Here is a 12,500-nt window from a genome sequence, read left to right on the forward strand (position 1 = left end):
GCGCCCCCGGGGCCCCCGCGGGCCCCGGCGCCGCCCGCCCGCGCCGCCGCCCGCCCCCGCCCGCCGCGCGCGGCGCCCGGGGCCGCGCCCGCCCGCGCCCGCGCGGCCCCGCGCCCGCCCGCCCCCCCGCCCCCCGCGCCCCGCGCCCGGGCCCCCCGCGCGGCCCCGGCCGCCGCCCCGGGCGCCCCCCCCCCGCCGCCCGCGCCGCCGCCCGCCGCACGCCCGCCCGCCCGCCCCGGGGCGGCGCGCCCCCCCGCGCCCCCCGCCGCCGCGCGCGCGGCGCGACCCCCCCCCGCCGGCGCCGCGCCCCGCGCGCCCGGGCCGCCCGGCGACCGCGGCCCGCCCGCCGCGCGGCGCGCCGCCGCCCCCGCGCGCCCCCGCGGCGCCGCCCCCGCCGCGCGCGCCCCGCGCCGCCGCGCCGCGCGCCGCGGCGCGCGCGCGCCCGCGCGACGCCCCCGCCCGCCGGCGGCCGCCGGCCCCCCCCGCGCCGCGCGCGCCCCGCCCGCGCGCGCCCCCCCCCCCGCCCCCCCCGCGCGGGCCCCGCCCCCCGCCGGCGCCGCCCCCCCGCGCCCGCCCCCCCCCGCGCCCGCGCCCCCGCCGCGCGCCCCCCGGCGGGCCCCCCGCCGCCGCGCCGCCCGCCCCCGAGCCGCCCCCGCCGGCCCCGGGGCGCCGGCCCCGCGCGCGCGCCGCCCGCCGCCCCGCCCGCGCCGCGCCCCGCCCGCCGCCCCCCCGCGCGCCCGCGCCCGCGCCGCGGCCCCCCCGGGCGCCCCCCCCCGCCCCCCCCCGGCGCCCCCCGGCCAACCGCGGGGCCCGCGCGCGCCCCCGCGCCCCCCGCCGCCCGCCGCACCGCCCGCCGCGCCGCGCGCGGGCCCCCCCCGCGCGCCGGCGCCCGGCCCGCCCCCCGCCCCGCCGCCCCCCGCGCGCGCCCGCGCCCCGCGACCGCCGCCCCCAGCCGCCGCCCGCGCCGCCGACCCCGCGCGCGCGCCGGCCCCGCCGGCCCGCGCCCCCGCGCGCCGCCGCCCCGCGCCGCGCCCCCCGCCCCCCGCGCGCCCGCGCGCCCCGCCCCGCCCCCCGGCCCGCGCCCGCCGGGGCCGCGCGCCGCGCCCCCCGCCCGCCCGCCCGCCCCCGGCCGCCGCTCGCGCGCCCCCGCCCGCGCCCCCGCGCCCGCCCGCGCCCCCGCCGCGCCGCGCCCCGCGCCCGGCGCGCCCCCCGCGCCCGCCGCCCCGCCCCGCGCGCGCCCGCGCGCGCCGCCCGCCCCGCCGCCCCCCCCACCGCCCGCCGCCCGGGGCCCCCGGCGCCCGCGCCCCCGCCCGCCGCGCGCGCGGCCGCCCGGCCCGCGGCCGCACCGCCGCCCCGGCGCGCGCGCCGCGAGCCCCCGGGCGCCCCGCGCGCCGGGGCGCGCCCCCGCCCCGCGCCGCGCGCCCCCGCCCCCGCGCCGCCCCGCGCCGGCCCGCGCCGCGCCGCGCCCGCGCGCGCGCCCCCCCGCGCGCGCCGCGCCGCCGCCGCGCCGCCGCGCCCGCGCGCCGCCGCCGCGCGCCCCCGCGCCCCGCCCCCGCCCGCGCGCCCGCCGCCCCGCCCCCCCCCCCCGCCCGCGCGCCCGCCGGGCCCCGCGCGCACGCGCGGCCGCCCCGCGCGCCCCGGCCCCCGCCCCCCCGCCCCGCCCGCCGCCCCCGGGCCCCGCGCGCCGCGCGGCCCGCCCGCGCCCGCGCCCCGCGCCCCGGCGGCGCCGCCCCGCCCGCGGCCGCCCGCGCGCCCCGCGCCCCCGCCGCGCGCCCGCGCCCCCGCCGCGCCCCCCGCCGGCGCGCCCCCCCGCCGCGCCCGCGCGCCGCCGCGCCCCCGCGCCCCCGGGCCCCCGGGGCCGCCCCCGCGCCGCGCCCCGGCGCCCCCGCCGCCCCGCGCCCGGCCCCGCCGCGCGCGCGCCCGCGCCCGCGCCCGCCGCGCCCCCGCGCGCGACGCGCCCCCCGCGCGCCCGCCCGCCGACCCCCCCGCGCCGCCCGCCGCGCGCCGCCCGCGCCCGCCCCCCCCCCCGCCGCCCGCGCGCGCCCCCCCGCCCCCCGCCCCGCCCGCCCCCCGCCGGCGGCGCGCCCGCGCGCGCCGCCCGCCGCGCCGGCCCCGCGCCGCCGCCCGCCCCCGCCCCCCGCGCCCGCCGCGCCCCCGCCGCCCCCGCGCGCCCGCCCCGCGCGCGGCCCCGCCGCCCGCGCGCCCCCGCGCCCGCCGCGCCCCGCCCCCCCGGCCGCGCCGACCCCCGCCGCCCCGCCGCGCCCGCGCGCCGCCCGCGCGCGCGCGGCCCCCGCCGCGCCGCCGCGCGCGGCGCCGCGCGCCGCGCCGGGCCCCCCCCCGCCGCCCCGCCGCCCCCGCCCGCCCGCGCGCGGCCCGCCCCGCCCCCGCCCGGCGCCCCCCCGCCCCCGCGCCGCCCCGCCGCGCCCCCGCGGGCCCCCGCGCGCGCGCCCGCCGCCGCGCGCGCCCCCGCCCCCGCCGCCGCCGCCCCGCGAGCCCGCGGCGCGCCGCCCCCGCCGCCCCGCCCCGCCGGCGCCCCCGCCCCGCCCGACGCCGCCGGCGCGCGCCCCGCCGGGCCCCCGCGCGCCCGGGCCCGCCCGCCCCGCGCCCGCCCCCCCCGCGCCCGCCCCCCCCCCCGGGGCCCGGCCCCGGCCCCCGCGCCCCCGCGCCGCCGCGCCGCCCCCCGCCCCGCCCGCGCCCGCGCCGCCCCCGCCGCCGGCGCGCCCCCCGGCCCGCCCCGCCGGCCCGCCCCCCGGCGGGCGCGCGCGCCGGGCCCCGCGCGCGCCGCCGCCGCCGCCCGCCCCGCGCCCCGCGCCCCGCCCCCCGCCCCGCGCCCCCCGCGCGCCCCCCGCCCGCGCGCCCCCGGCGCGCGCGCGCCGCCGGCGACGCCGCCCCCGCCGCCCCCCGCGCGGCCGCGCCCCCCCCCGCCCGCGCCCGCCGCGCCGCCCCGGCGCCCCCCGCCGCCGCGCCGGCGCGCGCGCCCCCGCCGCGCCCGCCGCGCCCGCGCGCCCGCGCCGCGGCGCCCCCCGCCGCCCCCCGCCCCGCGCGCCGGCGACCCCCCGCCGCCCGCCGCCCGCGCGCCGCCCGCGCCCCCCCCCGCCGCCCCCCCGCCCCCGGGGTCCCCGCGCGCCGCCGCGCGCGCCCCCGCGCGGCCGGCCCCCCGCCGCCGCCGCCCGCGCCGCGCCCCGCCCCGCGGCCGCCCGCCGCCCGCCCCCCCCCGCGGGGCGCCCGCGCGCCCGCGCCGCCCGCCGACCGCCCGCGCGCCCCGCGCCCCGCCCCGCCCCGCCGCGCCCCGCCGCCCCCCGCGCGCGCCCCCCGCCCCGCGCGCGCGCGCCCCCGGCCCCGCCGCGCGCCCCGCCCGCCCCCCCCCGCCGCGCCCCGGCCGCGCCGGCCGCGCGCGCGCCCCGCGCCGCGCGCCCCCCCGCGCCCCCGCGCCCGCCCGCCGCCCGCCCGGCCGCCCCGCCCGCGCGCCCGGCCGCCCCCCCCGCCCCCGCGCGCGCCGGCCCCGCCGCCCCGCCGCCCGCCCCCGCCGCGCCCCTCCCCGGCCCCCCCCCGCCCCGCGCGCGCCGCGCCCCCGACCGCCGGCGCCCGCCGGCCGCCCGCGGGCCCGCGCGCCCGCCGCGCCCCGCCCCCGCGCCCCGCCCCCCCGCCCCGCCGCCCGCCCCGGCGGCCGCCGCCCCGCCGCGCGCCCCGCCCCGCCGCGCGCCGCCCCCGCCCCGCCCCCCGGCCGCCGCCCCCCCCGCGCCGGCGCCCCCGCCCGCGCCGCCCGCCCGCCCGGGGCGGCCCCCGCTCCGCGCCCGCGCGCCGCCGCCCGCCCCCCGCCCCCCCCCCCCCCGCGCCGCCCCCGCCCCCCCCCCCCGTGCCGGCCGCCGCGCCCCCCGCGCCCCCCGCGCCGCCCGCCCCCGCGCGCCCCCCCGCCCCCCCCCGCCCGCGCCCCGCGCCCCGCCAGGCCCGCGCCCGCCCGCGCCCGCGCCGCCCCCCCGCGCGCGGACCGCCCGGGGCGCTCCCCCGGGGACCCCCCCGGCGGCCCCGTCGCACCCGCCGCGCGCCGCCCCGGCGGACCGCCCCGCGGGCCGGCCCCCCCGCCCCGGCCCGAGGCGGCCCCCCGGCACCCGGCCCGCCGGCGCCCCGCCGACCCGCCCGCCCCCCGGCCCGGGGCCGACGCCGCGCGGCGCCCCCCCCGCGGCCCCCCCGGGCCTCCGCCCGCGCCCGGTCCCCCCCGCGCCGCCGCCCCGCGCCCCGGCCGCCCCGCGGCGCGCGAGCGCGCCCCCCCGCCCCCGCGGCCCGGCCCCCCCGCGCACGCGCCGCGCCCCGCCGCGCGCGCGCCCGCCGCGCCGAGCGCCGCGCCGGGGCCCGCCCCCGCCCCGCCCCCGCGCGCGGCCCGCCCCCCCCCCCCCCCCGCGCCCCCACCCCCCCCGGGGGGGCCCCCCGGGCCCCCCCCCCGGGCCCCCCCCCCCGCCCCCCCGGGCCCCCCCCCCCCCGCCCCGCCCCCCCCCCCCCCCCCCGCGGCCCGCGCGTGGCCCCGCCCGGCGGCCCCGCCGGCGCGCGGCGCCGCGCCGCGCCCCGGCGCCCGCCGCGCGGCGCGCGCGCGTCCGCCCGCGCGCCGAGCCGCCGCCGCGCGCGCCGCCCGCCCGCGCCGCCGCCCGCGGCGCGCGCGGCGCGCCCGCGCGCGCCGCGCGCCCGCGCCGCCCGCCGCCGGCGCCGGCCCCGCCGCGCGCCGGCTCGCCCGCGCGCCCGCGCGCGCCCCGCCCCCCCGCGCGCGCGCGCCGCCCGGCCGCGCGCCCGCCCCGCCGCGCGGCCCGCGCGCGCCGCGCCCGCGCCCGCCGCGCCCCGGGCCGCGCGCGCCGCGGCGGCCGCGCCCCCGCGGCCCGCGGCCGCCGGGCCCCGCGGCCCCCGCCCGCCGCCCCGCGCGCGCCCGCCGCCCGCGCCCCCCCGCCGCGCGGCGCCGCGCCCGCGCCGCGCCCCGCGCCGCCGCGCCCCGCCGCCGGGGCGCCGCGCGCCGCCGCGCGGCGCGCCGGCCGCCGCCCGCGCCCGCGCGCGCCGCGCGCCCCGCGCGCCCGCGCCGCCCGCCCGGCCGCCCGCCGCGCGCCGCGCCCGCCCGGCGCCGCCGCGCCGCCGCCGCCGCCGCCGCCGCCGCGCGGCGCGGCGCGCGCCGCCCCGCCGGGCGCCGCGCGCCCCCCCGCCCCCGCGCGCCCCGCGCCCCCGGCGCGCCCCGCGCCCGCCGCGCGCGCCGCCGCGCGGCGCCCGGCCCGCGCGCCCGCGCCGCCGCGGCCCGCCGCCCGCGCGGCGCCCCCCGCGCCCGCGCCCCGGCGCGCCCGGGCCCCCCGCCGCCCCGGCGCCCCCCGCCCCGGCCCCCGCGCGCCGCGCCCCGAGCCGCCGCGGCCGCCCGCCCCCGCCCCGCGCCGCGCCCCCGTCCCGCCGCCGCCCCCCGCGCCCGCGCGCGCCCCCCCGCCCGCGCCCGCGCGCGCGCGCCCGCCGCCCCGCCGCCCGCGCCGCGCGCCGCCCGACGCGCCCCCGCCGCGCGCCGCGCCGCCCCGCGCGCCCGAGCCGCCGCGCCGCGCCGGCGCCCCGCGCGCCCGCCCGCCGGCGCCGCGCCCGCCGCCGCCGGCCGCCGCGCGACCCCCCCCGCGCCCGCCCGCGCGCCGCCCCGCCCGCCGCCCGCGGCCCGCCCGCGCGCCGCGCGGCCCGGGGCCGCCGCGCCGCCGCCGCCCGCGAGGCCGCCCGCGCGCACCGCGCGCCCCGACCGCGCCGCCGCGCGCCCGGCGCCCGCCGCCCGGCGCCGCGCCGCCCGCCGGCCCCCGACGCCCGACGCGCGCGCGCCGCGCGCCCCGCCGCGCGCCCCGCGCGCCCGCCGACGCGCGCCGCCCGCCCCGCGTGCGCGCCGCGCGCGGGCGCGCGCGCGCGCGCGCCGCGCGCGCGGCCCGCCGCGACGCGCGCGGCGCGCGCTCGCGGCGCGCGCGCGCGCGCGCTCGCGCGCGCGCGCGCGCGCGCGCGCGGGCGGGCGGCGAGCGCGCGCGCGCGCGGGGGGCGCGCGCGCGCGGCGGAGGGGCCCGCGCGCGCGCGCGCGCCGCCGCGCGCGAGCTCGCGCGCTCTGTCTGCGCGCGCGCGCGCGCGGGCGCGCGAGCGCGACGCGCGGCGCGCGCCCTCGGCGCGCGCGCTCGCGCGCGCGCTCGATCGCCGCGCGCGCGCTGCTCGCGCGTCGCGCGCGCGCGGCGCGCGCGCGACGCGCGCGCGTGCGCGCGCGCGCGGCGCGCGCGGAGCGCGCGCGCGCGCGCGGCGCGCCCGCCGCGCGCGCGCGCGCGGCGCGCGCGCGCGGCGCCGCGCGCGCGCTCTAGCGCGCGCGCGCGGCGCGCGCGGTCGCGCGCGCGCGTAAGGCTCGCGCCGCGCGCTCGCGCGCGGCGGCGGCGCGCGCGCGCGTCGCGCGGCGCGCGCGCGCGCGCGCGCGCGCGCGCGGCGCCTCGCCGCGCCGCGCGCGGCGCGAGCGGCGCGGCGCGGCGCGGCGCGCGCTGGCGCGCGCGGCGCAGCGCGAACGCGCGCGCGGCTCCGCGCGCTCGCGCCGCGCGCGCGCGCGCGCGCGCGCTGCCGCGCGCGCGCGCGCGCGCGCGCCGCGCGGCGCGCGCGGCGAGCGCGCGCGCGCGCGGCGCGCGCGCGCGCCGCGAGCGCGGCGCGCGCGCGCGCCTCGCCGCGCGCGCGCGCGCGCGCTCTGCGGCGCGCGGCTCGCGCGCGCGACGCCGAGCGCGGCGGCTCGAGCGCGCGCGCGCGCGCGCGCTCGCGCTGGCTACTCTTAGCTCTGCGCTCGCCGGACGCGAGGGCCGCGCGCGGCGCGTAGCTCGCGGAACGTCGGCGCGCGCGGCGCGCGGGCCTCGTGGCGCGGCGCGCGGCCGCGGGCGCGCGCGCGCGCGCGCGCGCGCCCGCGCGCGGCGGACGGCTGTCGCGCGGCGCGCGGCGCGGGCGCGCTCGCGCGACGCGCGCGCGGCGCGGCGGCGCGCCGCGCGGCGCGCGCGCGCGCGGACTCGAGCGCGCGCGCGTCGCGCCGCCGCGCGCGCGACGCGCGCGCGGGCGGCTGCTGCTCGCGCGCGCTCGGTCGCGGCGCGCGCGGCGCGCGGCGCCGGGCGCGCGGCGGCGCGACTTCGCTCGCGTCGCGCCGCGCGCGCGCGCGCGTCGCGCGGCGCGCGCAGCGGCGCTCGCGCGCGCGGCCGCGAGACGCGCGGGCTCGGCGCGTCTCGCGGCGAGTCGCTGCTCGCCGCGCTCGCGCGCGCTCTCGCGCGGGCGCGCGCGCGCGCGGAGATCGCTCGCGTGCGCGCGCGCCTTCGGCGCGCCGCGCGCGCCTCTCTTCTCTCCGCGCGGCCGCGGGCGCGCGCGCGCGCCCGCGCGCGCCGCGCGCGCGCGGCGCGCTGCTGCTCGCCGACGCTCGCGCTAGCTGCGTCGCGTCGCTCGCGTCCGTGCGCGCGCGCCGCGCGCGCGCGCGCGCTCGCGGCTGGCGCGCGCTGCGCTCGCGGCGCGCGCTCGCGACGCGCGGCGCGCTCGGCCTGCGCCCGCGCTCGCTCGCTTCCGTCGCTCTGCTTGCGCTCTCGTGCTCGCGGCGCGGCGCGCGGGTACGTCGGTCGCGCGACGCGCTCTCGACTACGCTGCTCGCTATCTCGCGGCTATGGCTGCGCTCGCGCGTCGCGCTCAGCGCGACGCGGCGCCCGCGCGACCGCGGCGCGCGCGCGCGCGCGCGCGGTCTCGCTCTCGGCTCGCGGCCGCGTCTCGCGCGCGGCTCGGCCGCGGGCGCGCGCTCGCGGCGCGCCGCGCGCGCGCGATCGCGCGCGCGCGCGCTCGCGCGTCGCGCGCGCGCTCGCGCGGCGGCGACGCCGTCGCGAGCGCTCTCGCTCGCGCTCCGCTCGGCTGTCGGCGCGCCTTCGCTCGCCGCGGCTCGCGCGGCTCGCGCGCGCGCGGCGCTCTTCGCGGGCTCCGCGCTCTGACTCTCGCGCTCTCTAGCTCGGGCGCGCGCGGCGCGCGGCGCTCGCTCTACGTCGTCGCGCGCGCTTGCGGCGCTCTCGCGGACGCTCGCCGGCGACCTCGCGCGGCGCGGCGCTGTGCGCGCGCGGCCGCGGCAGTCTCGCTCGCTTCGGGCGCTACTCTCGCTCGACGCGCGGCGCTCTCCTCGCGCGCGCGCGCGCGCGCGGTCTCGACCTCGCGCGAGCCGCGGGCGCGCTCTTCGCTCGCTCCTCTTCTCTCTCTCTCGCTCTTCGCAGCGCGGCGCCGCGCTCTCGCGGCGCGGCCGGCGCGCTCTCGCGCTCTCGCTCCGCTTCGCTCTCGTTGCTCTTCCTCGCGGCGAGCGCCGCTCGGACGCGCGCGCGCGGCGCGGGCGCTCGCTGCGCTCGCGCGCTCGCGCTCGCGCGGCGGCGCGCGCCTCTCGCGCGCGCGCTCGCTGCCCCCGCGCGCGCGCTCTCGCGGCGCGCTGCTCGTCGCGCGCGCTCGTTCTTCGCTCGCGTGCGCTCGCGCGTCCGCGGCGCGCCGCGCGCGCGCGCTATCGCGAGCGCGCGCGCTCGCTCGCTCCTCGCTGCTCGCTCTCTCTGCTACGGCTCTCGCTGCGCGGGTGAGCGCGCGCTGCGGCTGGTACTGTCGCGCCTGGTGCGCGCTTCGCTCCAGCCCGCAGTCGAGCTCTCGCTCTCCGCCGCGCGCGCGCGCGCGCGGCGCGCGCGAGCCGCTCTTCGCGCGGCGCGTCGCGCGTTCTCTTCTCGCTCGCGCGCTCCGAGCGCGACGCGGCGCGCGCGCTACTCGCTCGCGGCTGCTCTGCGCTGCGTGCGCGCTCTCTCTCTCGTCGCTCGCGGCTTGCGCTCCGTCGAAGCGCGCGCTCTCTCGCGCTCGACGCGCTCGTCGCTTCGCGCGCTCTTGCGCCGTTCCGCGCGCGCGCGCGCGCTCGCGCTCGCGGCCGCTCGCGCGCGGCGCTATTCTCGCTTAGTCTCGAGCTCTCTCTCTCCCTCGCGCGCGGCGACGCCGGCTCGTCTCTTCGTGCGTCGCGCGCGCGTCGCTGTCGGCTCGCGCTCTCGCTCGCGCGCGCGCGCTCTCGCGGGCGCGCGCGGCCCTATCTCTTCGCGCTCGCGCGCGTCGCTCGCCTGCTCTCGCTTCGCGGCGTCGCGAGCTGCGCGCGTCTCGCGCGGCTTCGCGCTCGCTGCGCTCTGCGCTCGCGGCGTGTCTCGCGCGCGCGCTCTCTCTTTCGGCGCGCGCTCGCGCGCTCGAGCGCGCTATCGCGCTCCTCTCGCGTTCTTGCGCTCGCGCGCTCGCTTCGGTCGCGCTCCTCTGCTCTCGCGCGCCGCCTCGCGGACTCTCCGCCGCGCTGCGGCGCGTCGCGGCGCTCGCTGCGCGACGTCTGCTCTCGCGCGCTCGCGCGCGGTCTCCTCTCTCTCGGCGCGCGCCGCGCGCGCTCGCGCGGTCGCGCGCGTGCGCGCGCGGGCGCGCTACTCTCTCGGCGCCGGGCGGCTCGCCGCGGCGCGCTCTCGGCTTTCTACGGTCTCGCGCGCTCGCTCGCTGACGCTCTCTCTCTGTCTGCGTCTTCTCCGCTCTCGCGTCGCGCGCCGCGCGCGCTCTACGACTCGCGCGCGCGTCGTCGCTACGCGGCGCTCGCCGCGCGCGTCTCGCCGCTCGCGTCGCGCGCCCCAGCCTGGCGCGCGCGCCGCTCGCGCTGTCGCGCGGGGGGGGTGCGGCTCGTCTCTCTTCTCGTCTCGCGCGTCTGCGCGCGCCGGCGCGCGCGCGGCGCGCGCGCGCGCTCTCTCGCTCGCTCGCGCGCTTCGTCTCTCGTGCGCTCGCGCGCTCGTCTCGCGGCTCGCGCGGCGCGCGTCGTCGCGCGCGTCGCGCGCTCTCTCTCTCGCGCGCGCGCGCTCTCGCGCGACGGCTCGGGCTCTCTGTCTCGCTGCTTCGCTGGCGCTTCTCTCGCTCGCTCTCCGCTTTTTCTCGCTCTCTCTTCCTCTCTCCTACTCGCGCTCTTGCGGCTCTTCTCGCGGCGCGCTCGCGCGCTAGCTCGCTTCTCATCTCGCCTACGGCTCGCTCGCGAGCGCTCTCTCTCGGCTCGCGCTTCTCGATCGGCTCTCGCGCGCCTCAACGGCTTTCGCTATCGCTCTAAGCGCTCGCTCGCGCGCTGCGCGCGCGCGCGAGCGCTCGCTCCGCGGCGCGGAGGCGCCGATTTCTCTCTCTCTCGCTTCTCTCTTTTCGCGCGCGCGCTCGCATCGCGAGGCGCGCGTCGCGCCGCGCGCTCGCTCGCGCGCGCGGCGGAGCTCCTCTCGCCTCGCTCTCTCTCTCTTCTGCGCTCTGCGACTCCGTGCTCGTCGCGGCGCTCGCTCTCGGCGCTGGGCGCGCGGCGCGGCACACAGCGCGGCGCTGCTGGCTCCTCTGCCCGGTGGCGGCGCGCGCGTCTGCTCGCTCGTCTCGCGCGTCGGCGGCGCTCGCTCGCGAAGTCTTGCTCTCGTCTTTCTCTCGCCGCTCTCTTCGCGCTCTTCTCTCGCTGCGCGGCGCGCGTCTCGCGCGCCGCGCGGCTCGCTCTGCTTCTCGCTCTCTTCTCTCTGCTGCTCTCTACTCGCTCTCTCGCTCGCGGCGCGCTCTCGCGCGCGCTTGCTGCGCTCTCTCCTGCGGCTGCTCGCGGCGCGCGCGTACTGCGCACTGCTCGTTGCGTCGCGCGCGCGGCGCGCTACGCTCTGCTTCTCTCTGCCGCCGCTACGCGTCGCTCTTCTCCCTCGCGACGTTCTCGCTACTCGCGCGACGCGACTCGCGTCGCGCGCGGCGGCGCTCGCGCTCTCTCTACCGCTTCTACTCTCTCTACTCTTCTCGCTCTCTCTCGTGTCTCGCGCTGCGCGCGCTGCGCCGGCGCGCGGACTTCGTCTCGCGCCGTCTCGCGGCTCGTGCGCTCTTCCGGCTCTCTCTCTCTCTTCGGCGCGCGCGCTCGCGCGCTCGTTCGCGCGGTCTCTCTCGGCTCGCGTCTCTCGCTCCGCATTCTCTCTCTCTTGCGGCGCGCGGCGCGCCGCGCGGCTCCGTGCGCGCTCTCGCGCGCGCGCTCTTCGCTCTCGCGCTCTCTCGTAGCTCTCGCGCGGCCTGCGCGCGCGCTCGCGGCGCGCGCGCTTCGCTCGAGCGCCGCGCGTCGCTCCGCGATCGCTCTCTCTTCGCGCTCGGCTCGACTCGGACGCGCGACGCCGCGCGCGCGGCGGCGGGCGCGCTTTCGCGGCGCGGCGCGACGCGCGTCGCGCTCGCGCTCTGTCGCGCGCGCGCGCCGCGCGCGGGGCGTCGCTCTCGTCGGCGCGCGCTCTGCTCTACCGCTCTCTCTCTTCTTCTCGCTGCGGCGGCGCGCGCGCTAACGCGGCGCGCGCTCGCTCGGCGACTCGGCTCGCGCTCGCTCGCTCTCGCTCTACGTCGCTCTTCGTCGCGCGGCGCGCGCTCCGCGACGATCTCGTCGCGCTTTCTCATCGCTTCGTCGTGTCGCGCGCTCGTCTGCGAGCGCGCTTGCGCGCGCGCGCTGCTCGCCGCTCCGCTCGCGCGCGCGGCGCGCGCTCTGCTCTCTTCTTCTCTCTCTCTCGCTCTGCGCTCGGTGCGCGCGCGCGCGCGCGCTCTCGTCGCGCGCTCGTCTCGCTCTCCGCTCGTCGCGCTCTCTCTGCTCTTCGCGCGCGCGATCGCGTCGCGCGCGAGCGCGCGCTCGCTCTCTGCTCGCGCGCTCTCTCGCTCTCTCTCTCTTCTCTACTCTCTCTGTCGCTCGCTGCGCTCCGCGGCGTCGGCGCTCTGTATCTCGGCTCGCTCCTCGCGCGCTCCGAGATTCTACTCGCTCTCTCGCGAGCTCTGCTCGCGCTCCTGGCCGCGCCGCGCGCGCTTTTCTCTCGCGCTCTCTCGTCGCGCTCTCGCGCTCTCGCTCTACTCTCTCGCTCTCTCGCGTCGTCTCGCGCGCTGCTGCGGCCTCGCGCTCTCTCCGCTCGGCGCGTCTCTCGTCTCTCGTCTCTCTCTTCTCGACGCTCGATCGGCGCGCGCGCGCGGCCTCTCGCGGTCTCTCTCTTCGCGCGCGCGTCGCGCTCTCGCTTCTCGCTCCTCTTCCGCTTCTTCGCGTCTCTCTCTGCGCTTCGCGCCTCGCGGCTCGCTCGCTCTCGCGCGCGCGCGCTCTCGCGCGCTCTGCTCTCGCTCGCACGCGCGGCGGCGCGGCGGCGCTCGCGCCGCGCGGCGCGCCGCTCTCGCTCGCGCGCCGCTCTCGCTCTGTATCTGTCGCGCTCGCGCGGCTCGTCGCGCGCGCGCGCTCCGCGCGCTCTCGTCCCTTCCGCGCTCTGCTCTCTCTGCGCGCTGCGCCGCGGCGGCGCTCGCGCGCGCGCGCGACGCGCGCTTCCCCTCTTGCGCGCGCTCTGCTCGCGCTTCCTCTCTCTCTTCTCTGCGCTTCTACGCTCGTTCTCGCGCAGCGGCGCGATCTCTCTCTCTCTCTCGCGCTCTCGCTCTTCTCTCGCGCTTCTCACTCTCTCTCTCGCTTCTCGCTCGCCTCGCGCTCGTCTCTCGCTCTC

At 88.9% G+C, this 12,500-nt stretch overlaps 2 protein-coding genes across 2 annotated transcripts in view; one reads left to right on the forward strand and one right to left on the reverse strand.

Annotated features, from left to right (window-relative positions):
• Positions 1-2,460: 2,460 nt before the first annotated feature.
• Positions 2,461-6,912, forward strand: LOC119571858 (basic proline-rich protein-like; the record flags this gene model as incomplete). Its single annotated transcript, XM_037918973.1, has 6 exons — positions 2,461-2,556; positions 3,628-3,792; positions 4,428-4,509; positions 4,844-4,986; positions 5,910-6,008; positions 6,808-6,912. Coding segments are annotated over 6 exons (690 nt in total), but the record flags the coding sequence as incomplete, so codon positions are not given.
• A 1,844-nt stretch (positions 6,913-8,756) lies between these two features.
• LOC119571859 (RNA-binding protein 25-like) overlaps positions 8,757-12,500 on the reverse strand; it is a gene marked incomplete at its 5' end in the record, with an annotated part of 4,880 nt that continues 1,136 nt past the window's right edge. The window contains 3 exons of the mRNA XM_037918974.1: positions 8,757-8,882; positions 11,474-11,536; positions 11,892-12,185. Of these exons, the coding sequence (XP_037774902.1) occupies positions 8,757-8,882; positions 11,474-11,536; positions 11,892-12,185 (483 nt within the window). The remainder of the gene's footprint in view (positions 8,883-11,473; positions 11,537-11,891; positions 12,186-12,500) is intronic.

Source organism: Penaeus monodon, unplaced genomic scaffold, assembly GCF_015228065.2.
Source record: "Penaeus monodon isolate SGIC_2016 unplaced genomic scaffold, NSTDA_Pmon_1 PmonScaffold_8416, whole genome shotgun sequence".
Taxonomy (NCBI): domain Eukaryota; kingdom Metazoa; phylum Arthropoda; class Malacostraca; order Decapoda; family Penaeidae; genus Penaeus; species Penaeus monodon.